Genomic DNA, 25342 nt, shown 5'->3' with positions numbered 1-25342 from the left:
AGCAGCGGACCCTCCGCAGGCACGCCTGTGGGAGGTCCACTGAAGCCGCGGAACCAGCGGACCCTCCGCAGGCATGCCGCCGAAGGCAGTCTGCCTGCCACCCTCCTGGCGACTGGCAGAGCACCCCCCGCGGCATGCCACTCCAAGCACGCGCTTGGTGTGCTGGGGCCTGGAGCCACCCCTGTGTGTAACCTAATAGTAGAATAATAAATATGATTTGGTACCCGGCTTCCATGAGACCAGCTGCTCAACACTTTTGATTGTGCTAGAAAATGGTATAACAATTGCTGTCAAATCTAGTTTCTTTGAATTATGATTTGTCAGCAAGACAATAGCTAACTTGGGGCACTCAGAACCCGATTCAGCAAAGCACTTAAACATGTACCTAGTTTTAACCACACGACTAGCCCCATTCAACTCAATGAGATTACTCACACACTTAATATTAAGCACACACTTTAGGGTTTTGCTGAACTGAGCCTTAATTTTGGAGGGGCTTTCTATGTAGCCGAAAAGATTTTTCCACAATCCAATGTCAGATCAAAGGTTTGATTTCCCCAACAGTCCTCGCTACGCACCCATTTGATATGAGTGATGATGCCTGCATAAAAATGTTGCATCATTCTGCAGCAGCTGAAGTGAGCGGCGTCTACAGCAACACAAAAAGGTGAGTAGAAAACGGGATTCCACCCGCCACCCAAAAAGGGTGTCTGTGAGTTTTCAGAAGTGAATAATTGTAAGATGATGTGCAGCCAAACATAAATCACATAGCATGCCTTGTGGGGCTAACTTCAAACTCCACAAATACAATCATCTGCTTTTTAACTGTGAATTAAGCTTTTGTAAATAGATTTTGTTCCCTCTTTCTGCTGGTGTTGGCTACATAGGGATGTTTGTGATACCCCTTTATTAGGGATGGGTTCTGGTAACTGCTAGCAAAAGACACCTGACCCTGTTTGTTTTGTTAGGAATACCAGCTATACCTATTTTTCAGCTTTGAGGAGCCTGTAGTAGTTCTTCCCATTTGCTCTCTCCACCATATCCTTGGAGATTTATGCTTTTAAAACACCAATTCCTTAGAGCTTCGTTGATAAAAACCTCCCTCTCCAAATGAGAGCATCTGCAGAGTGTCCTTGAGTGAGATCACTGCAGCAGATCTTAAAAGCTTTAATCATCTGGACATATTCCAAAAAGTCTCTCAACCTACCTCTTTCTTTTCCCTCCCAACTTTCTTCCTATCCAAAACCTTGCCATGCAGATGTATGTCATTAATATTTCAGCATCAGCTATTCACAGGCATTGGATACATTGCAGTGCCTCTCATCAATAAGAGCTGGCAAAGGCTGTGTAGTTCACCACACTGCCTTCATCCAGCAGAGGAATAAGAGCAAAAGATAGCAAGAGACTAAGACGCAGAGAAACACGGAACAGCCATAGAGGGGTAAGATTGCATAGTACAGTCAGTGTTCATTGAGGTGCTTTTCATCATCATCCTTGAATCAGATCCTGCAGCTAGTACCAAAGCAAGCAAGCAAGAATGGATGTCTTTAAGAAAGGTTTCTCCATTGCTAAAGAAGGTGTGGTGGCTGCAGCAGAAAAGACCAAACAGGGAGTGACTGAGGCTGCAGAGAAGACCAAAGAGGGTGTGATGTATGTAGGTAAGAGACAACTATTTTTAATACACAATTGAGCATGAAATGTGACATAAATTATCTTCCAGAAAGCATGAAGTACTGGATAGTGGTTAAAACATGGGACTGAAAGGCAGGAGATCTGCATCCCATCCCCACCTCTGCCACAGTCTCACTTGTAATCTTGGGGTGTCAAAACCTTCCATGCCTCAGTTTCCCCATCTGCAAAACAGATATTGATACTTACCTACTTCCCAGGGTGGGGGGGAGGGAGGCAGGATTGCTACATATGAATTAATGCAATGTTCAGAAAGCACTTTGAGATCCTCTGATGGAAGGTACATATTACAATTATTATTCCCCTCTTTGCTTTCAGGGTAGGTCACTCACTCTCCAAACATTTGACTACTAGCATAGTGACTGAGGTTATTAAGGGCATACACAGTGATTCTGCTTATTAAGTTAGGCTAGTAGGAATCACCTATTTTCCCACCCTTATCTCATTTTATTCAGAGATTCTCCTCCTTATGCTCTATAACCCTTTACATTCTCCATGCAAAAATCCTTTACTTGCTTTGCAAAGAGACAGTTATCAGTATTGTCCAATGGCTAGATGCTGGACCATGACACAAGTTGTTCCCTTCCTGGAAACATCTATTATATAATGAATCCTCTCCATTTCCATAAACCCTACAGTAATCATTTCAGAGCTGCCCTTGAAACCTGGTATCAGCACTGTCTGATGGAGGTGTATGCATGATACTGGTGGACAAAACCACTGGGTTGATATACACTGTGTTTGTAGTCTTACACTCTTATCCCGTTATTCTCCAAAGGGAGGATTGCTATTGTATGTGCTGGCTGTGGGTAAGCTGTGATTTTTAAATAGAAAAGGTTCTTGATTCCATTAACACTGCCTTATACACAGAGTATCACCACGGTAAAAACCTTACAGTAGTTACAGATCTGCATTTTCAAAATTCAGTGGAATCAGAAACCCCATTCGTAGCAAATCTTCATCCCCAGATTTAGAGAATGACTGATGTAGTACAGCTAATCCTGCCATTATCTAGCAATATATAACCTAGTCACACTTTAATCTGAAGCTGAACCACAATCAAAAGTTTGATTACAGCATCTCTAAAAATAAGTAAACAAAAACCATGACAACCAGCTGTCAAATGTGGGGAATTGCTATTGTACCCAATTCCTTCTTCCTAGGTGATCAGAGCAAGATCAGACCAGAATATTTAGCATTTTTATAAATATTTTCCCAAATATCTTCCCAGGCCTTTGATTTGCTTTTCATTTTTGCACAGTCATGAGACAAAGTGCGGAATGTTCTGCCATGATCTTATGTATTTAACCATTTCAAAAACTTTTTGAAAGCCTTCTTTTAAACCTAAATAGCTGAATGAAGAGTCTGTTTAGACACTGACTTTTTGAGGAGCATGGATACTTTTTTAACTACATCAGGCATTTAAACATTTTAGTCAGCAGAGCATCACACAATGCATTATAAAATGCTCTCCGCCTTTTTTGTAATGCATTGTTTGATGCTTTGCTCATTAAGGGCCTGATCCTCCATGGTGGTGAGTGCATACTGGATGCTAGAGCATGCTTAGTCCTTAGTCCAGGATTTCACAGAATGGGGATGCTAAAATCCAGATAATTAAGCTCTCTCAGAATTTGGTTTAATTGAGCAAAGAGATAGATGCCAGTTATATGCATGTGTACCACCCATTATCATTGCAGGGTCCAGAACCTGTTTGCTGCGCTACACTCCCTAGCTATATCCCCATGAAAGGCTAATCAAAATGCCCAATTAAATTAAAATGCTCTTTCAGTACTCTTTCCCTCTTTACATAACCTACTACATTTAGGTTGCTGTTAAGACACTGCATGAAGGAATTTGAAATCTGAATCTGCAGTGTAGTTAGAACCACTCAGAGATGTGAAAGTCTTTTCTGGATGTCAGAAAAAGGATAGTAGTGGGTGGGGTGGATGTCTTATTTTGAGTCAGCTTCTTACATAACTCTGCTAATGAATTGAAAGCCAGCATTTCACTGCACTGATGGGACCTCTGAGTCCTCCTGAGGATTCCAGTTGACCAGACATCAGTACCAATATTGATGAGTCACTGCAGCGTGAGATAAAATGGCTAGTTCTGTGACATCTACTGCAGCACAGTTTCGTGAAGCCTACAGGGTCATCATAGTTTTGCTGGTATCTTCACTCTGATCTCTGGGCCAGAAAGTTTCAATTCACAACCCATGTCAATGCCTGGGGGTGGGGGTTCCACTATCCTGTGCTAACACTGCAATGCAGTTTGAGGCTGTGGGGCTGCATTGGTAAGAGATGCTGCCATGACAGTCATTCAAATGGGGTTCTCTCTGCTCATGGATGTGGTTACCCAGGTGGGAAAGAAAGATCTCATGGCACTTTGGTTATGGCACTGGGCTTCTTTTCCAATTCCCTCACTCAGTCAAAACAAATTCTCCTGTCCATGCTACTGCTGTCGTTGAGAACATAATGGCTGCTGTGGATTCTCGTAGTTACTCCATGACCAGCAGCAACACTGGGCCAAATTCTTAGTTGGTGTAAATAGGTATAAACTCTAGTGAAGTCAAAGGAACTATATCAACTTACACTAGCAGAGAACCTGATGCAATATTGAGTTGTAAGCCACACAGGAGTACAAGCAATATAGAAAGATCACAATCATAATCACAAAATTATATTCAGTATCAAAGAAATACAAGATAATCCAATCCAGTAGTTCTCAATAAAGAATGCGGTTCTGGCATGCCCAAAACATCTGGCCTCATGCATCAGTCACAAGACACCCAAGGCATTGACCTTTACAGATGAAAAGACCAGATCTAATACCTTGTACAGGAGCTGTACACACCCTGTCATGTGTTATTCCTGTATGAATGCATGCCTGTCCTTGGTGCACAGTGCTTCACTATCACCATAGTGTACCTAGTTAAAATACAAAACTTCTGATTGGTATGTCATTTCCCAATGGTAAATTTTCTATATCCTATACATTTCTTATTCTTTTTTGTAGCAGGGACAGGGAAGGTATGAACCTGTAACTAAGCACACAAGCTGCAAGCAAAGGTTAAAAAGTAACAGTGCAACTTGACAGCTTCAACTGAATGCTTATCAGTTCAACAGATGTCGCTTGCTGAAAAGGATATGTGCGGGAAGATTAGATTTCATAGAGCACATTATGATAGCTGAAGTCTGAGTCATTGGGTGTGGTCCTGAGTGCATTTAAAAAAAATGAAAAGAACCTAACAAGCTATGTACAAGGTGCAGCACCAGGGGCTTTTTGCTGCTGTTGCTTCTGCTTCGCTCTTTAATTGCATTCAGATATTTTTGTTTTGCCAGGTTCCCTCTTCTTAGGAGTTTTTTTCCATTAGAAAAAAAGAAGAAGAAATCATAGCTATTTGTGAAGAGTCCTGGCAAAAAACAAATGTAATGATTTGAAATAAGAGTAACTCCTTACAATTCTTGTTTTGGTGTATGTGTTCGCTGGAGTAATGCAAATATAATGAATATATGAATTCAGCTAATTAGAACAGCTGATTTCCTTGATTTTTGGATATTTAAGAAGTTACATTTTTAGAAGCATTAAAGCAGAGCTATATTTGAATGGCTGTGACTGGTGAATTGTAGAATAAATCAGCATTAAGCAGTGCTCTTTTGGAATGGTATAGTCTGATGTATTGGGTACCTGTAGGAATAATGAACATTAAAGCAAGATTTATATTAAAATAGAACTTGGTGCACTGGGCACATATTAGGACCTCAATTTATTATTGTGAGCATGTATGCAATGCAGACCTGTTCTGCTCACTGCTGTTTGCTGTTTACATGATTATACAGAGTATCACAACCACAGTGCAATATTCTCTGGTTTTCAAATACTGATATATCCTGCATAGTACCGTTAATCCATTCTGCTACACTAATCAAATGTATTCTCCTCTACATGATTGTACAGTCATTTGAGTGTGAAGTAGAATGTTAGGTTGTGAAGTAGCTGGGCATCTTCCTTATAGTTGAGTCTAGATGACCTTAACAAACATTAAAAAAAGACCTATTATGTTTGTATGTAGTGTTATAATCGTGTCAGTCCCAGGATATTAGAGAGACAAGGTGGTTGAGGTAATATCTTATATGAGACCAACTTCTATTGGTGACACAAGTTTTTGAGTGACACAGAGCTCTATGTTTAACAGCACATTACAAATGTCAATTAGACAGGACAGAACTGGGCTGGGTTAGTTATCACAGTAGTACACTTGTTCTGCCTTCCTTCTAGGCTCGTGATGAGTGCTAGGCACAGTCTGCAATTAATTTTCCCCACCCCACCCACACATAATTATTGAATCAATGCTGCTGTAGCTAACAGCCAGGGTGCGTCTGCATCACTCTTTACAGTGTTTTGTAACTGGACCATAAAAACTGTCCATTTTTATGACATGAGTATGAAAAAGTAAAGAGAAGATTTGTGGATTTAAATGATTTTTAATAAGATGGAAACAATGAAAAACGGTTTTTAGGGAAAATTCATTATTAAAGTCAATGGAGTTACAATAGGAATGGTTTTTAACATGAAACTGAATCTAGTTATTATGGAGGCTTCCAACCACTAGGGCAGTGGTTTTCAACCTGTGGTCCGCAGACCCCTGAGGGCCCCTCAGGCTAAGTCTAAGATTTCCAAAGGGGTCTGCACCTTCAGTTGACATTTTTTAGGAGTCTGCAAATGAAAAAGGTTGAAAACCTCAGCACTAGGGGATGTCTACACTGCAGCTGGGAGTGTGCTTCCCAGCCCAGGCAGGCAGACACATGCTAGCTCTGCTCAAGCTAATGCACTAAAAATAGCAGTCTGCCGTCTATGCAGCAATGTTCAGACTGGGCTCGCACCTCAAACTCATAACCAGGGAGCTGGGCGGGCTTGTACACAGGTGGCGAGCTAGTGTCACTGCCCATGCTGCAACGGCATAAGGCGACCAGATTGCAAATGTGAAAAATTGGGATGGGGGTTTAATAGGACCCTATATAAGAAAAAGACACAAAAATCAGGACCGTCCCTATAAAATTGGTACATCTGGTCACTCTACAACAGCCACACCACTATTTTTGGTGCACTAGCTTGAGCAGAGCTAGCACGTTTGCTTACCCGGGCTAAGAGGCACGCTCCAAGCTGCAGTTTAAACATACTGTAAGTGATCTGATATACTGTGCATGCTGCAGTACACAGATACAATGAGGTCTGTTGAGCAAGTAGATTCAGGCTTAAAGGAAAACCACAATGATTTGTTGTTGTTCCTTAGGGGCCAGTCCCCTCAACTCCCATTGACTTCAACACCTCACAGCATAGGGCTGCTAAATACATTACATATTCTTTACTATGAAAATAAATATTTTTAGAAATACCTGCACTGTCCTGATCACCATGACAGTGACTGACAGCCTGTCTCTCTCTGAGCCCAATCCTGTACTCCTTACGTATTAAAAATTTCCACTGACTGTATGAAATCAGGGCTTTAACAAGTGCTGAGCCTGGACCTCCTGCTGGGAAGTAGGAGAAGAGACAAGAATTGTAGCTCAGTGTTTGAAAGCATGAAAAAAGCAGACTTTTGGCATTTCTTTATGGTAAGTTCTCTTTTGGTTTCTTTTACATAATTGGTTAATCTAACATGGGTTTAACTGCACTATTAAATCAACCAGATTTTCATTTTAAAGATATTATTTAAGGGTGTAAAAGGTGAAGATTAATTGTCTAGACACCTCCAAATAATACACATGCCAGGAAAACTAACTGGAGCTATCCAGCTCCCAACAGAAAAGCTCCCATGGACTTCAGTGAGTAGGATTTGGCCCTTATTGAGAAATACTCGAGGACCCTGCAGCTTAAGACCACACCCTATCAGAACTCAAGAGGTCTTCCCACAGGGGATGATGTTGATGGAGCCTATGTTTCTTTTCACAGGTACCAAAACCAAGGAGGGAGTTGTGCACAGCGTGAGTTCAGGTAAGAGTACAGTCCCTACAGATTTGTGTAAATCAATAGCGCACTGTTGTAAATATAGATAAGAATATAATTCCGACTGATATAAAGCAAGAGGAGTTTTCTTTTACATGTTAAAAGCCAAAGTACCATGGTCTCCAGAATGATTTGTTGGTGATAGAAATGCTCTGCATACTGGGACTCCTAAACAAAGTAACACAGGAAAGGCATCACAGAGGCTTCGATATTCTGCTCAGCGTGTCAGAGAGTATGAGTGTTCTGCTGCTGGATGGGTCAAGGATGCTTGTTGTTGGGCAATGTTGTAGGTTGTGGCACTCTTCAGTGCTGGAAGCAGGCCAAAAGGGTTTAATCAGTAGATCTAGTCAGAAAAATTCCAACAAAACATTTTTTCAACAGACTTTGCAGAATCATTGAAATAAAAACATTCTGTGAAGACAGTTTGATTTTTTTGACAACATTAATTTGGAAACCTGCTTGGTTTTCTCCTAGCTCACCTACCAAACTCCTTGTCAGCCTGCCTGGCAGGCTGTCTTAGAGTTTATGACCCCACTGCATCCAGGGTCCCTGGCTCCATAGCTGCTGACCAGATGGACTGCACTCTTACTTTCACTGTGAATTTTGAAATTTTTGGTTTTCATTCTAATTTGGAACAAAACCAAATTTTGAAATATTGAAATCTTCTGTGAAACAGAATTACCTTTCTCCAGTCAGCTCTATTAATCATCTAGAAGGGGCTTATAGGGAGGGTTTAGTTAGATGGAAAGGGATTACAGAAAGGCAGCCCAGTTTGACAGTCTACAATGGGCAAGATGACTTTTTTTGTGCTACTGCTTCTTGGTGTAGATTTGTTTTGCAATCTGCCCCTTCTCTAAAGGTTGCCAGGTTCCAATACCCACCTATTCTTGAGATAAGTAGCATATGTGAGAATTAGCCCCAGTACATTGTAAAATTAAACTGTTAGCATGTAGCCTGCATACATAAAGTCCAAATAACAGATAGCACTGGGCAAAATATTGCTGTGTTACCCTGCTGCAAATGTTGGGCCCCATCCATTTCACTGATCCAAGCTAGCTCTGTAGACTGTCAATTATGATGTTATCCAGTTAAACAAAGGCTGATTTTGAACTTACTTCACTGACTCTACTTTTTCTTGAACATTTAGTTGCTGAGAAAACCAAAGAGCAGGCCAATGTGGTGGGTGAAGCGGTTGTGGCCAGCGTGAACACAGTGGCAAGACAGACTGTAGAAGGAGCAGAGACCATTGTAACCACTACTGGGATTGTAAAAAAGGTATGTTTGTTTTTTCAGAGACCTACAGGAAATAAGAGGCTTGTTTTGCATTATACTTCTTCGAACACCTGGGAATGTTTCTGAGGCTCAGTTTATTATTTACAGTTGAGATCATCTATGTATTTACTCAGACAACCCTGCTGTGATATCAGATATAATGCTATGTTTAATGTGATGGTTTTAATAGAGGTATAATGCGTTAATACGTCCTCATATTTTGCTATGTAATACAGGTTAGTACAGGCATGTTGTTCATCTGCGCATTGATCAGAGCCCTTATATTCTAGGCAGCCAAAGTCATTAGTCACTTCTGAAAAATCTTTATCTATATGCCTAGAGACTCAGGTGATCAATACTTAGCCATATCACCCTTCAGCATAAAGGATCTATTTCCCCGTAAAACTATCTATATTTCTTTAGAGAGAAAACTGAGGACTAAAGTTCTGATCACAGGCTTGGGAGCCAGGAATTCCTGAGTTTTAACCCAAGTTGTGATATTTGTTCCCGTTATGGCTTAATGCAAACCAGACAAGCTCTCTGCATTAATTTCCCCCCCCCCCTTTTTTTTTAAGTAGACCTAATAAAATTTTCCAGTGTCACCAGGGTGTTTTTGAGAATGAGTCAGTTCATATTTGTAACGAAGTACAGGCCTTGGAACAAAATGCTCATGATACTCCAAACTACTACAGGTTTTAGAATCATTCAAGGCCCTCTCAGCCATAGAGGAGAGTTGGGGTTACCCCCACTGTATAAACTAAAAATCTAGTATGTGTTCTGATGATGGGGTTGTTGAACACCCGGTGAGACGGTCTGCCAAAGACCAGGCTGACACAGTGCATTCTGTGCTGAATCTCGACATCTGTGTCTGCCCTCTGAGAGAGATGGTTGCCAAGATAGGCAAAGTATTCTACGCTTTCCAGTTCTTCTTTATCAGTATAGATCTTCCTTGCTGGGTCTGATTGACCGGGGACTGGTTGGTGGAGAACTTGTGTTTTGCCGATGTTCAGAGTTACCCATAGGCTTTTAAAAGCTTCAGAGAAGCAATTAAGGGATGTTTGAAGAACCTTCTTTGAGTGTACAACTACAGCACAATCTTCTGCATACTGCAGTTCAGTTATTGTTGTCGATATTACTTTGTTCTGGCATGGAGACGAGAAAGGTTGAAGAGGGTGCCGTCAATCTGATATTGGATGCCAATGCCTTGTGGTAAACAGTCTTGGATTAATGTTTTCATAGCTACTAAGAAAATGGAGAAAAGGGGGGGTGCCAGTACACAGCCTTGTTTTATGCCAGTTTGGATGACAAAGGGCTCAGGGATAGAGCCACTGCACAAGATGGAGGCAGTCATCTGGTCATGGAAGAGTCTTACAATGGTGACAAATTTGCTTGGGCAGCCAAACTTTGAGATAATTTTCCATGGAGCCTCATGATTGACAGAGTCAAAGGCTTTGGTCAGATCAATAAAGGCCATATACAGCTCCTGGTGGTGGTGTTGACATTTTTCCTGGATCTGCCTGGCTGTGAAAATCATGTCAGTTGTGCCTCATGATGGTCTGAAGCCACACCGGGACTCTGGAAGTACTTTCTCTGCAAGAGGGAGCAGGTGATTCAATAAGATTCTAGCAAGAATCTTCCCAGCGTTGGAGAGGAAGGCAAGGCCTCGATAGTTGCCACAGATGGCCCTGTCTCCCTTTTTGAAAATGGTGATGATGTTAGCAAGGATTTCTTCAGTGCACCAGATTTTGAGGAGTAGCAGGTGAAGCCCCCCACTTTCAGTACTTCAGCTGGTATACCATCAGGACCTGTTCTTCATTTGTTTCATTGCTTTGCAGACCTCCTCAGGTGATGGTGAGTTGGCAAGAGTTTCCCAGATTGGGTCAGGAGGGATGGAGTCGATGGTATCGACAGTCACAGTTGATTCTCAATTTAGAAGCTTTTGGTAGTGTTCCTTCCAGTGCTCTTTGATGGATTCGGTATCTCTAAGAAGTGTACTACCATCTTTGGATCTCAGAGGTGTATGACCACATGAGCTTGGTCCTTACAGGGTTTCTGTCTTACAAAAAAAGCTTTGCATATCATGTTTGTCAGCGAATGTTTGGATTTCTTTTGCCTTGTCCTTCCACCATTTTTTTTTGATTTCTTGGATCCACCTTTGAGCTGATGGAAAGAGTTCTGCTTCTGACTAGATAGTGGTTGGTTTTGCCAGACGCAGAAAGCTTTTCTTTTCTGGTCCAAAAGGACTGTAATCTCAGTGGTGTTGTTGTCAAACCAGTCCTGATGGCGGCAGGTAGCAAAGCCAATGGATTCCTTGCAAACTTCATGGATGGTCTGTTTTAGGACTTCCCAGTCGTCTTTGACACTTGTGCTGTCATTTTCAGGTGTGCAGATGGCCAGTTTTTCACTGAGAAGATTGGAAGTTCTCCTGGTGCACTGAGGATTGAAGTCTTTGGATGTTGTATTGCCATCTGTGTGATGGATTGCTTTCTATGTTTTGGTGCAATCCTGATACCCATGACTGACCTCACCAGGCAGTGGTCAGTCCAGAGATCATTGGCTCTTCTCATGACATGGGTGATTTGGACATTAGATCCTGTGTTCTTACAATGACATAGTCTAGGAGGTGCCACTGCTTTGAGTTGGGGTGTTGCCACATTGTTTTGTATTTGTTGCTTTGTCTGAAGATTGTGCTTGTGATCACAAGGTCATGCTCTGCACATTTCTGAGTAGAAGGATGCCACTGGAATTGGTCTTGCCCACTCCTTCCTTCCCAATGGTGCTACTCCATATGTTAGAATCTCAGCCAACTCTTATGTTAAAATCCCTAGAAAGGATTATCTTATCTGTTTTTGGAATGGATGACAAAATTTTATCAAGGTCAGTGTAGAAGGATTCTTTCTGTTCTTCAGCATCAACAGTTGGTGCATATGCACTGATGTTAGTGGCAAATGACTTATTGACCAGTTGGATGCAGAGGGTCATACGGCGCCCATTGATGCCTACAGGGAGTTCAGTCAGATGGTTGACTAGGAGGTTTTTAATTGCAAAGCCAACAGCATGTATTTGCCTGTTGCTTGCTGGTTTTCCTTTCCAGAAAAAAGTATAACCACTGCCCTTTTTCCTCAAGAGGCCTCCATCTGCGGGTCTTGTTTCAATGTTGTACCTTGAGAGTTCTCAGGCAACAATTCCTGTTCTGTGTTTGGGTCTTTCACTTTTTGATTCGTCTACTAAGGTATGGACATTCCAAGTTGCAAGAAACATTTCTGTTTTTCGACAAGATTGCAAGTGATCCCTCTGGACATGGTTATGTTTGGGGCATCTTTTCTAGTCCCTTCCCTGTATGGGGTGAGCAGAGGGGTTCCTAAAAAGGCCTGCTCATTCATGACCACTGCTGCCAAAAATGCCCCTCTATCCCAGTCCAGGGGCACATGATGACCATCTTGCAGTTACTGCCTGCATGTTGGTTTGTGACTAGGGACTCCTGGTGATCACTTCTCCTATCCTCATCGCCACTCACCCATAGCCACAGGACTTTTATGGGAAGGGGTGGGGGAAAAGTTCTTCCTGTGAAAGAAGCCTGAGTGTGAGTAGTTCAATGTGAGGAGCTGATGCGCACCGGCAGCCACACAAATCTTGGCAAAAGAGGCACCTGTGTCCGGTTGCAACGAGATTGCAAGATGACCAGGGGTTTCTCCTCCGTTGTGGCCTTTGTCTGCCTTCGCGGGTGTTGAAAGGTGATCCTACTTCAACTGCCTGTTTGGCCGTTGAGGTCTTATACTGGGTTGTGTTGTGCTGGGCTGCCTGGTACTTCGCCTTTGACCTTACCGCCGTAGGACTGACCCTACCAGGAGTACAGGACTTCAGATGGCATTACTCTTAGAGTCTTAAGTATATGCAAGCTTCTCCACCATGTCAAGATAGCAGCCCAAGATCACATCCATTTTTTGCCAGGTATAAAGGATGCATGAAAGGTTGGCACATGGATATTTGCATCTCCGACACTTGTGTGTTGCCAATTTAGCCTTAAACATTCTGGAGTCTAGCAGTGCCTGTTTAATATCTTGTTCTGAAAGAATCACAAGGATAAAGAACACGAAGTATCTTTCACATTAAGCCAGATATTCTCCCAGGTTTTTTCCCCATTTTTCTTTGAGACTGAAATTGAGAGGGTAATGCAAAGCATTTTTCTTTGAGACTGAAATTGAGAGGGTAATGCAAAGCATTTTTCTATCCAAATTGTCTTAAGCATGGAGTTGGCCTTGATCCTGAGGCACAGGTTATCCCACAATGGTACAAGAAGAGAATTAGTATGATTGGATGTTGTAAATCATCTTATCACCTTGCAGGATTCCCTGGCAGATGCAAAGACTGGATTTTTCCTTAAGGGTGTGGGTAGCCTCTCAAGGTATATAAAAGGAGAAAGGGCATTGTTATGCTTTTTTCAATCTCAAACTAGGCCAGTGTGTATACAAAGCTACTGAAGGGGAACCACCTTACAATAGGGCGCATTTGGAATGCTAGATAATATAGATACAGTAGAACCTCTGAGTTACGAACACCTCAAGAATGGAAGTTGTTCATAACTCTGAACAAAACATTATAGTTGTTCTTTCAAAAGTTTATAACTGAACATAGACTTAGTACAGCTTTGAAACTTTACTATGCAGAAGAAAAATGCTGCTTTCCCTTTATTTTTTAGTAGTTTACAGTAGTACTCTACTGTATTTGCTTCTGGTTCCAAATGAGGTGTGTGGTTGACTGGTCAGCTTGTAACTCTCTCTGGTGTTTGTAACTCTGAGGTTCTACTGAACAAATCTGACAACCCCATGCCTCTAGTTACCCACGATTTTTTTTAAGGGTTTTGTGTGACAAGCGAGGCTTTTTTCTATTTCATATAAATTTTATACGATAAGTGGGCTACTGGAACAAACCATTCATGGACGAGACAAGAGAACCTGGAATTGATGGAATGCTACTACAACAGTAGACCTAATGAGAGAGGATATATGAAACGTATGAGGGGACTAACGTGACATAGACAAGGACTAGAAAACAGCGTGGAGAGAGGAGCACCTGACCGGAGTCGTCCAAGTTGATGGCAGCAACAGGTTGAAGAAGGGAATGACTTGGAGATAGCCCTGGATGAAGTTACCAGGCTGGGACACTAGAGGAACTACGGCACAGAATGGAAGTGAGAAAAGTATAAGAAGAGCCAAAGTGGTTCCACCAGCTGAGTTGGTACGGCAGCCAAATTGGGGCTGTGACTCCCTAAGCTGGCGTGAGTGGCTCCAACCAGAACCATAACTCAAACCAATGAACTGGTATACTACTACAGCCTCTGTAATCCTGGAGATGCTTGGCTACACGATCAAGAAGAACAACAGTATGTACCCACCCTGGAAAATGAGGTTGGAGGATAAGATCAAGGCGACTCGGAGAGAAGTTAGTCAGCTGGTGGAACTACAGAAGGGTGTAGAGATTAAGGATAAGACTTGGCTACTGAAAAAATACAAGGCCTGACTCCATCTGAAGCCCTAGAGACTGCTAAACAAAGGCTCACAGCACTGGCTACCAGGCTAAGGAGATACACTAGAGAAGCAGAGGCCAAAAAAGTAAATGCCCTGTTCTCCAAAGAACCATCCAAGGTGTACTCCCAACTGCAGTGCAACAACACAATAACAGCAGAGCCACCAGCAGCAGAAACTGAACAGTACTGAAGAACATATGGGAGAAAGAGAAGACTCATAACACCAGTGCAAAGTGGCTGCAGGACCTGAGAACAGAGCACAGCAATCTCCCAGAACAGAAACCAGTCACCATCACAGTAGAAGACATCCATCAGCGGTCAAGAAACATGAAGAGCTGGACAGCACCTGGACCAGACATGATCCACACCTACTGGCTAAAGAAACTAACAGCAGTGCATGAACGCCTAGCAGCACAGATGAACCAGCTGCTAGCAGCAGGCTCCCACCCAAACTGGCTAACACAAGGAAGGACAGTGCTGATCATGAAAGACCCCTGCAAGGGAACAGAACCGTCCAACTACCGGCCAATAACCTGCCTCCCCACAACATGGAAAGTCCTATCAGGCATCATAGCTGCCAAGCTACAGGACCATATGGGCCAGTACATGAGCACAGCTCAGAAGGGCATTGGGAACAACACCAGAGGCTCAAAACACCAGTTGCTCATAGATAGAGCAGTCGCCCAAGACTCAAGGTCTAGACAGACCAATCTGAGCACAGCCTGGATTGACTACAGGAAAGCCTACGACTCATGCCGCACACGTGGATCTGTGAATGTCTGGCGCTATACAAAGTCAACAGGACACTAAGGACCTTCCTCAAGAACTCAATGGGACTATGGAAGACAACACTGGAAGTCAACTCAAGGCAGCTTGCACAAGTGGCCATCAAGTGCGGCATATACCAAGGTGATGCACTGTCCCCGCTGCTGTTCTGCATAGGCTTAAACCCCCTCAGCCAGATAATCACAAGGACTGGATACGGGTACAGGTTCAGGAGTGGAACTACCATCAGCCACCTCCTCTACATGGATGACATCAAGCTGTATGCTAAGAATGAACAAGACATCGACTCGCTAATCCACCTGACGCGGATCTACAGTGAGGATATCGGGATGTCATTCGGACTGGAGAAGTGTGGCCGGATGGTAGTGAAGAGAGGGAAGTAGTCAAGACTGATGGGGTGGAACTACCAGCGGGCCACATAGCAGACATACAGACCAGCTACAAGTACCTTGGCGTCCCACAGTCACATGGAAACCACGATGAGGAGGCAAGGAAGACAGCAACATCCAAGTATCACCAAAGGATAAGACAGGTCCTGAAGAGCCAGCTCAGTGGGAAGAACAAGATCCACGCCATCACAGATACGCCCTGCCGGTCATCAGATACCCTGCCGGTATAGTGAGCTGGCCAAAGGAGGACATGGAAGCTGCCGATGTGAAGACCCGGAAGCTCCTCACAATGCACGGAGGTTTCCACCCCAAGTCCAACACCCAGAGACTGTATACCAACCAGCCGGAAAGAAGGCGGCGGGGCTTGGTGAGCGTCAAAGCCACTGTCCTGGATGAAACCCGGAACATCCAGGAGTACATCAGTAAGATGGCCCCAAAGATGAGCTGCTGAGAGAATGCCTGAGGCAGCAGCAGACATGGGAGGAAGACCAAGCAGAAGAAGTGCCATGGCAAGACAAGACCCTGCATGGGATGTACCATCGACAGATAGCTGAGGTGGCTGACATTGGGAAATCCTACCAGTGGCTGGAAAGGGCTGGACTAAAAGACAGCACTGAGGCACTGATCATAGCAGCACAGGAACAGGCACTGAGCACCAGATCCATTGAAGCAGGGGTCTACCACACTAGAGAGGACCCAAGGTGCAGACTGTGCAGAGAGGCCTCAGAGACAGTCCAAACATAGTGGCAGGATGTAAGATGCAGGCAGGAACAGCATACACTGAACGGCACAACCAAGTGGCTGGCATTGTGTACAGGAACATCTGCACAGCGTATGGCGGCTAGACCCTCCCAAGACCAGATGGGAGATTCCACAGAAGGTTGTGGAGAATAGCAGGGCTAAGATTCTGTGGGACTTCCAGATCCAGACGGACAGGCAGGTACTGGCCAATCAACCAGACATCGTGGTAATAGACAAGGACCAGAAGACAGCGGTGGTGATAGATATAGCAGTGCCAAGTGACAGCAACATCAGGAAGAAGGAATATGAGAAGCTGGAGAAGTACCAGGGCCTGAAAGAGGAACCCAGGAACAACATCAGAGCTCTCTGTCCAGAAGAGTGCAGTGCTAGGAACAGCTAAGATACTGCGCAGAACCCTCAGACTCCCAGGCCTCTGGTAGAGGACCCGAGGTTGAGGAAGACACATACCACCCATAGCGGTGAGAGGGGAATTTTTATTGTATATAAACTTAAATATCCTATTTGTATGGAATAAAAAACAGCCTTGCTTGCCATGATAAGCCTATTTATTTGAGCAAAAAGTAAGTGAGATGCCTTGAAAGGCAACAGGCTAATTATATAGGTCAATCTTGGACAGATACTCATTTTGTCTATTTCTGTTCTCCCCAGAAAGGTTAGAGGGAAGAGATGCCACCTCTCTACAGCCTTGGAAATTTCTTTTAATGTATAGTCCATATTTATAGAAACAATTTTGGGAAGATTAGGACAAATTTTAACACCTCCGTAAGTTATTTCCTGACTCATTTGAAATGGAAAATGATGAATCTGAGAAGAATCTGGTCTTTTGGATAGATCTATTGTTTGTGATTTATTCCAGTCAATGCAAAAACCAGCGATATTTCCAAAAATATCAACGACATTCAATAATGATGGGATTGATCAGGATAGATTCTTCAATAGTATAAAAATGTTCTTAGCATATACATTGATTTTGAATTTTCCTGTTTATAGTCACACCTTCAATAGCTGACTGTTGACACATGTACATTGACAGTGATTTGAGACATTAAAAAGGAGGGGCCAGCCCTGTTGTGTCCCTCTTTCTAGCTGAAATGTGGGAGAAATAATTCTATTAGTTGATAGTGATGTGAGGATTGCTATTTATTTTATTTAAATGTAGTATGATAATATATCGAAACATCTTTAAGATTTGCTTCCCTACTTTTTGGATCTATCCTTTTTGCCTCCAACAGCTTTCCAAAATGGAGGAATATTTTCTTATAAAAACACCACCCTGTGCTTACTCCCACTAAGTCCAAATGTAAATTCCCATGGATTCTAGTGGAAGCAAATTGGGCCACATTCTGGTGAGACTACCTGGTGTCTAGGTGGTGGTGGAAGGCACTTTGGTCTAAACAAATGTAGGAGTGTTACTGTTATACAACTATTTACACCTCATTATGGCTTTCAGCCTCTTTGAAAGCCAGATCTGTTTTAGAACTATGAAAACAGCCATAAACAATTCTTGCAGATCATCTTCTACTTCACATGTCTCTCAAACATATAGGCCTGGTCTAACACTATCGCGTTTATACCGATTTTAAGCCAGCGTTAAACCGATTGAACACGTGCACCCGTCCACACAACGAGCCCTTCATTCTATAAAAGGGCTCTTTAAACCGGTTTCTGTACTCTCCCCGACGAGAGGAAGTAGCCACTGAAATCGGTAGTCCATATCAGATTAGGGTTAGTGTGGCTGCAAATTGATGGTATTGGCCTCCGGGCAGTATCCCACAGTGCACCATTGTAACCGGCTCTGGAAAGCAATCTGAACTCGGCTGCACTGGCCAGGTAGACAGGAAAAGCCCTGTGAACTTTTGAATTCATTTCCTGTTTGCCCAGCGTGGAGCTCTGATCAGCACGGGTGACGATGCAGTCCCAAATCCAAAAAGAGCTCCAGCATGGATCGTACGGGAGATACTGGATCTGATCGCTGTATGGGGAGACAAATCTGTTCTATCAGAGCTCCGTTACAGAAGACGAAATGACAAAGCATTTGAAAAAATCTCCGCTATGATATAGAGTCACAGCACAGTGCTGTGTGACAAGCGTAATGGAAAGCCAAAGAATCAAATGGATGCTCATGGAGGAAGGGAGGGGGGACTGAGGACTCCAGCTATCCCCACAGTCCCCGAAAAGCATTTGCATTCTTGGCTGAGTTCCTCAATGCCTGTAGGTCAAACACATTGTCTGGGGTGGTTGGGGTATATCTCGTCAATTTACTCCCCCTCCCCTTCCGTGAAAGAAAAGGGAAAAAATTGTTTCTTGACTTTTTTCAATGTCACCCTATGTCTACTGCATGCTGCTGGTAGACCACTGTGCTGGGGCAATGAACAGCAGCATCCTCTCCCCTCCCTTCCCCAGTGGCAGACGTACAGTGCAGTTGGACTGGTAGCCGTCCTCGTCATCAGCCCATGAGTTCTCCTGGCTGGCCTCAGGTGGAGGTGAGCGGGGCGCCTGGGTAAAAATGGGAATGACTCCAGTTATTCCCGGCAGATGGTACAGAACGGCTGGTAACCGTCCTCATCATAGCAAATGGGGGTTGGACTCCATCAGCCCCCCACTTTTATGTCTAAAGAAAAGATTCTGTACTGCTTGGACTATCATAGCAGCGGAATGCTGCGCTCTCTCCCCTCCACCATTTAATGTCCTGCCTGGACTATCATAGTAGCGGAGCGCCTCCCCTTCATTTTATCTCACTAAAAAGTCTATTTCTATTCCTGCATTCTTTATTACTTCATCACACAAATGGGGGACCCTGCAATGTACAGCCCAGACAAGGGTTGGAGGAGGAGGAAGCAATTGGATGGGTTGTTTCCCGCAGGACACCCCATAGATGGCATGTAAGCTCATCATTTCTGTGGATCAACAGAGCGGCTGTGCTCTCTGGTTCTCTGATACACTGCTTCTCTATACACTTGCCATTACTCCTAGGCAGGACTGACTCTAATTTTTAGATACAACATAAGGAGGGAATGACTCGGGGTCATTCCCATTTTGTCTTTTGCACCCCCGGCCGACCTCAGCGAAGGTCAAGCCAGGAGCACCCATGACAGCAGCAGACAGTACAGAACGACTTCTGTCTCTGCTACTTGCAAAGGCAAATGAATCTGCTGTTACGCTGCAGTACCGCATCTGTCAGCACATCCATAACACATCAGTGACATGCCAACAGGCCAATGGCTCATGGTTGCCATGCTTGGCATCTGCCAGGCAATCCAGGAAAAGGGCGCGAAATGTTGTCTCCGTGCTTTCACGGAGGAAGGAATGATGACAACATTTACCCAGAATCACCCCCGACACTGTTTTGCTACCATCAATGCATTGGATCTCACCCAGAATTCAATGGGAGCGGGGGAGACTGTGGAACTATGAAGATAGCTACGATAGCCTAGCCTTCGTACAGGACGCACACCAGCCGAATTATTTGTGCTTTGTGTGGCCGCGTGCACCCGACTTTTATACAATCTGTTTACAAAAACTGGTTTTATTTAAAATCGGAATAATCCTGTAGCGTAGACTGTACCCATAATTAAGCCAAACCAAAGCAAGAGACAGTATGTGCACATCTTAACTGGGACAGTACTTATTTGTCAACCTAGAGGGCAGGGTTAATTCAGACCCATTCTGAGTCCACACTCAAGAGTTTATTTACCCATAAAAGCCACAGAAATCTTCCCCTCTTTTCCAATTTATGCCAGTTTTGAACAAAATTAAACATCTGTTAATGAGGGCCCGTGTGACCGAAAATTATGCATTGATTAAGACAGATTTTAAACAGAAAGCTTCTGTCTCAGATACAAATGTGGAAACTTTAGTTGGTTCCAGTCTTTGAATCATGAGCCATGTGAAAGAAACAGAAAAACTCCCTGCAGGAAGGAAAAAAAGACGGTTACCACCTTTGTAACTGTTGTCTTCTTTCGAGATGTGTTGCTCATATCATTCCAGTTAGGTGTGCGCGGCTGACGTTCACTTTCATTGGAGAAACCTTTTACCCCTAGACACTTGGTTGGCCGGCAGGTTTTTTTCGCCCCCTAGAGTGCGCAGCTATGGTCGCTTGATATATACCCCTGCCGGCCCGTCCGCTTCTCAGTCCTCTTGCCGCTACTCAGACAGTGGGGAAGGGAGGTGGGTGTGGAATGGATATGAGCAACACCCATCTCGATGATGATGTGCCCGCTACGCCTCATCCGGGGAAGAATGCATGAGAACAACCCTGGATGAGTGGGTCCTGATTGATGCCTCATCCTGGTGGAAATGGCCTCCGTCCCAGAACATCATGTTCTTCTGGAGCCTGTGGCAGTGCGCTTGCCCTCCGTATCAGCGGGGAAGTCTGCCTGATATGCCTCAGAGACCAGGTCTCCGAATGGACCAGAGCCGTGAAATGGCCCATTGGTTCGCCTTGGGCGTGGTGGTAGGCCCAGGGTGTACGAAAAGACCACTGGGGTGGGTCCGTGGTCCTGATGGGCTTGAAGTCTCCGAACCCCATAGGAGGCGCTGTCGTGTACAAGAGAGAGAGAGATGGCCACGGGGGAGCTGAAGTAGACTTGGAATCAGGTCTCTGCGTCACATATTCCTCTGCCAGTACGGTGAATGGGAGGTACCGGAACCGTGGCGGTGTTGAGAGCGGACGCGGACTCATACGACCATGCGGTGCCGGGAGGTCGACCGGTGCTGAACATCGTCATCTATGGATAGGCCCTACAAGAGGTGCGGTGGTGCCGACGGTAGAGGAGAGCCGGGATCTCGAGCGGTGCCATGAGTGCGAACCGGTACCGGGATCGGAGCGGTGCCGGGGCCGAGAAGCGAGTCACCGGGACCCGATCGACACCAAACGGTGCTCAGTGGTGCCCGGGGAAGATGGACGCACCATGGCAAGGTTGCCCAGTCGACTGGATGCCTCGCACTGGCGGTGCTGGGGTTGGAGCAGCTCAGCTCTGTGAGAAAATGAGGTCCCGCGCCGTGAAAGTCTCCTGGTGTGGACGGTATGACAAGCTCTACCCACAGCCCGGGCTGGGGAGCTGGTAGCAGCGGGCTCACAGCTCTTGAGAGACCGAATCATGGTGCAGAGAAAGCGGTGCGCGGCAAGTTGGCGTGCCGGGCGGTCCGACTTGGAGCTGCGCTCTGACTGTGGTGTAGCTAAAAGGTACCGCAGGAAGCCTTGTGCTTCTTGCCTCCTCGGAAGAGTGAGCGGCGCCGCCGGAGAATTGGGCTGGTGAACGGGTGGTGCCGAGGAGTCTTCAACTGGTTCTGGAGCAGAAGATCAACTGTTCCCGGTGCCGGAAGTCGGTGCCGAGGATGAGGATTAGAGCTGCCTCCATCAAAAGTTGCCTTCAGGCGAAATGTCCCACTCTTTTTAAGTCCAGGGCTTGAACGCCTTACAGAAATGGCCTTGTCCGAAAGATGGGCCTCGCCGAGCACTTTAAACAGGAGTCGTGCGGATGTCCTGTGGGCATCGGCCGACGACAGGCGCGCAGAGTTTGAAGCCCGGTGAACCTGGCATGGGCCCCGGCGCCGGGGGGGAGAAGGCGAACCCCCAATCATCTTTAATTATATACACAAACTATAACTAAGTAAACGAGTACATAAGCTAGAGAAAAAACTATGTACATGAAAAAACTATGCAACGAGCGAATCGCTAGGGAGGTGGAGTCAGCTAAGCTGCGCCTCACTGTCCAACGACCGACACGGGCGGTAAGAAGGAACTGAGGAGTGGACGGGCCAGCCGGGGTATATATAAGCGCCATATGCGGTGCCATCTAGGGGCGAGCCTGCCGGCCACTGAGTTTGCTAGGGTAAAAGTTTCTCCGACGAACGTGCACGCAAGCGCGCGCCACCTAACTGAATGGATATGAGTAAAAAGCCACTCGAAAGAATTGTTCATTAGCCAAGAATGCTTTCACAATGGAAGCAAAGAGCAACCATACTCCTATACCTAGCTACAGAACCTAAATATTTGGGAGTTCTTTCGATAACTTGGTAGCTTTTTTTGTTTCCACTCTTTCGTGAGCTGCATCAGCTTGAGTCAATGCGTTATTCAAACTAGACTCAGACATTAACTACTTGGTAGTTACAATCAATGGAATTAAAACCTAGTGAGCACTGGCCAAAATTGTTCTAATCTTGTTTAGAAATTTAGGACTACTCCACAAAGGGAACTTACGATGCCTAAATCCAATATTTATTGCACCACTGAATCCTCAAACCCCACAACTCATCAGCTACCAACCTAACCCTATAGGTGCCCTAAAGTCCCCTATATTAAATTTCCTGTGGTGTCATATTCCCACTGCCTAATCCTGAATGCAACCAAGCTGCAAGACAACCAGCTCACACCTAAGCCCAGTGGAATTCTCACTATCATTCTGACTGGCCTTGTCTGGTTGGTGTGGCTCAGAAGCACGAACTAACCCCCATAACAAGACAGCTGAGAAGAGGAAGGAGGAGTGGTGCTGCCTCCCTTTCTATGTAACAGAACAAGCAATTGAACGCTCTTTTGGGATGTGAGAGACTGGTTCAAATCCCGCATACTGCCTGATTTGAGGAGGGACTTAAAAACAAAAAAAAAAAAAAAAAAAAAAAAAAAAGAAAAAAAAAAAAAAATATGTCTCCACCTCCCTCACCAGCTCTAATAATTAATCTATAGGATACTCTGGGTAGGGTCTCTCACTCTCTGTTGAAACTATTTCAACTTTTGTATAGAAATGTAAACTATTCACTGAGCAGAAGAGTGGGACCCAGGATTCTCAGTGCGTGCACTAAACCAGTAGGTCTATAGAGTCATCCTGCCACGTAGTGCGCCTCTCTGGACTTATAGCCTAAAGCCATGCCACTTGCTTCAAATAAATGTGTGGTGATCGGTTGCAGCCACAGAAATACTGTAGGTGGAAAGACAGAAAACAGGGAGGCATAAGTGAAACAAAAAGGAGCCAGCAGTAGAGAAGTTCAGAAGAAATTTCTTTATCAGCAGAGTAACTAATGTGTGAAATAGATGTTAGCAACAGCAACAGCCTGCAATGTATTGAAAAATATGCTGGAGAGATATGAAGAGGAACAAACATATAGCATCTCAATGTTGGATTGCTTGATGCTCCTTCAATCCTGAAAGTGTCAATGAGCACCTAAACCCCTGAAGTTTGAGGGACTTGGTCTGGGCAGTCTTGCTCCACTCCTTCCCTCCCCCTTTTAGTTCTTAGGGTCGATGCTAAAATCTAGATTCTGTGGTCCATTACATCCACATAACCCTTCTGACTTCAGGGGGATTGGCACAAGTAAACGAGACCAGTATTTAGCTCTAACTGACATGCCTTGCATTATTAAATCGTGCCTGCCTGACAGCATCTTAAAGGAAACATCAAGACCATCCAGATACCAATATATAGAACATGTAGTTCTGTAATCTGTGTGCTGTTTAAAAAGGAGAAAGCGATTAATGTTAGGAATAAACCCTGCTCCTCTACCTTTAGCATGCCGGAGTCTATGCAAGGCTCCTATTCAGTGATGTTCTGGGGAAGAAATTGTGTAATTTCAGGGTTTGGCTTGGTTCTATTCTGTGTAGGCTTTTATACTGTGCTCATCACTGTAGTGTCCAAGCACATTCTCCTAGCTCATTAAGCAACATGACTAACATCTGTTACATATTGTTTCTTCTCATGTGCTGAATGTTCTACAATGCTATTGAATTTGTGAAGTATTTCTCCCTGTCAGTTCAGATCTCTCTCTGTGGGACATATTGCTCCTGAGTAAGGTCTATTAGCATTGTTATCAACCTCTGGGAGCGTGTGTTGGCATTTAAACTATGTGCTACCAACTAGCTTCAATGGGAAATACAAAACTACCACCCACTAGAGAACTTTGAATACGTAAGGCTAAATTCTGCTCCTGGCTACACCCATGCAGTCAATGGGATACAGTGGGTGCAGCTAAGCATAGCATTTGACCTTTAGCAGTTTGTAGCACCTGCTCCTCTGAGCTGTCTCATTAATTTGATAGCTACTAACAAACAAAGGGCCACATCCAGGGCCGGCTCCAGGCACCAGCTCAGGAAGCAGGTGCTTGGGGCAGCCAATGGGAAGGGGCGGCACGTCCAGGTCTTCAGCGGCAATTCAGTAGTGGGTCCCTCAGTCCCTCTCAGAGCGAAGGACCTGCCACCGAGGAATGAAGCATCGTCGTAGATCAGCTGCCGCCAAAGTGCCGTCTATTGCGACTTCTTTTTCCCCTCCTTCACTGCTTGGGGCGGCAAAAAAGCCTGAGGTGTCCCTGGCCACATCCCATAAGATGCTGAGCTGCTTATATTTCCAGTGTCCTCAATGGGTGCTGAGGACACTCAGTACCCCACAGAAGAAAATGTGACTGAAATAACTTTGGATCCAAGTAAAGTTACTGAGCACCTCCTGGGTGTTGCTGAGTATAGGTAATAATTGGAGATATACCAATCTCCTAGAACCTGGAAGGGACCTCGAAAGGTCATCGAGTCCAGCCCCCTGCTTTCACTAGCAGGACCAAGTACTGATTTTGCCCCAGATCCCTAAGTGGCCCCCTCAAGGAGTGAACTGACAACCCTGGGTTTAGCAGGCCAATGCTCAAACCACTGAGCTAACGTTGATATCGCTGAGTTGATCTTTTTCATTTCTCTGCTCTTCTTTTGCTGAGTATAGGTAATAATTGGAGATATACCCATCTCTAGAACCTGAAGGGACTCGAAAGGTATCAGAGTCAGCCCCCTGCTTTCACTAGCGGACCAAATACTAGATTTTGCCCCCAGACTTCCCTAAGTGGGCCCCTCAAGGAGTGACTGACAACCACGGGGTTAGCAGGCCAATGCCAAACCATGAGCTAACGTTGATATCGCTGACTTGATCTTTTTCATTTC

General features: G+C 44.7%; 1 protein-coding gene across 1 annotated transcript in view; it reads left to right on the top strand.

Annotated features, from left to right (window-relative positions):
- The first annotated feature begins 1224 nt into the window (after positions 1-1224).
- SNCG (synuclein gamma) overlaps positions 1225-25342 on the top strand; it is a 52821-nt gene continuing 28703 nt past the window's right edge. Inside the window, exons 1-3 of the mRNA XM_032780678.2 lie at positions 1225-1658; positions 7642-7683; positions 8843-8970. Of these exons, the coding sequence (XP_032636569.1) occupies positions 1538-1658; positions 7642-7683; positions 8843-8970 (291 nt within the window). The 5' untranslated portion in view covers positions 1225-1537. The remainder of the gene's footprint in view (positions 1659-7641; positions 7684-8842; positions 8971-25342) is intronic.

This window comes from Chelonoidis abingdonii, chromosome 15 (assembly GCF_003597395.2).
Source record: "Chelonoidis abingdonii isolate Lonesome George chromosome 15, CheloAbing_2.0, whole genome shotgun sequence".
NCBI classification, from domain to species: domain Eukaryota; kingdom Metazoa; phylum Chordata; order Testudines; family Testudinidae; genus Chelonoidis; species Chelonoidis abingdonii.
This window is presented reverse-complemented; position numbering and strand designations above follow the sequence as displayed.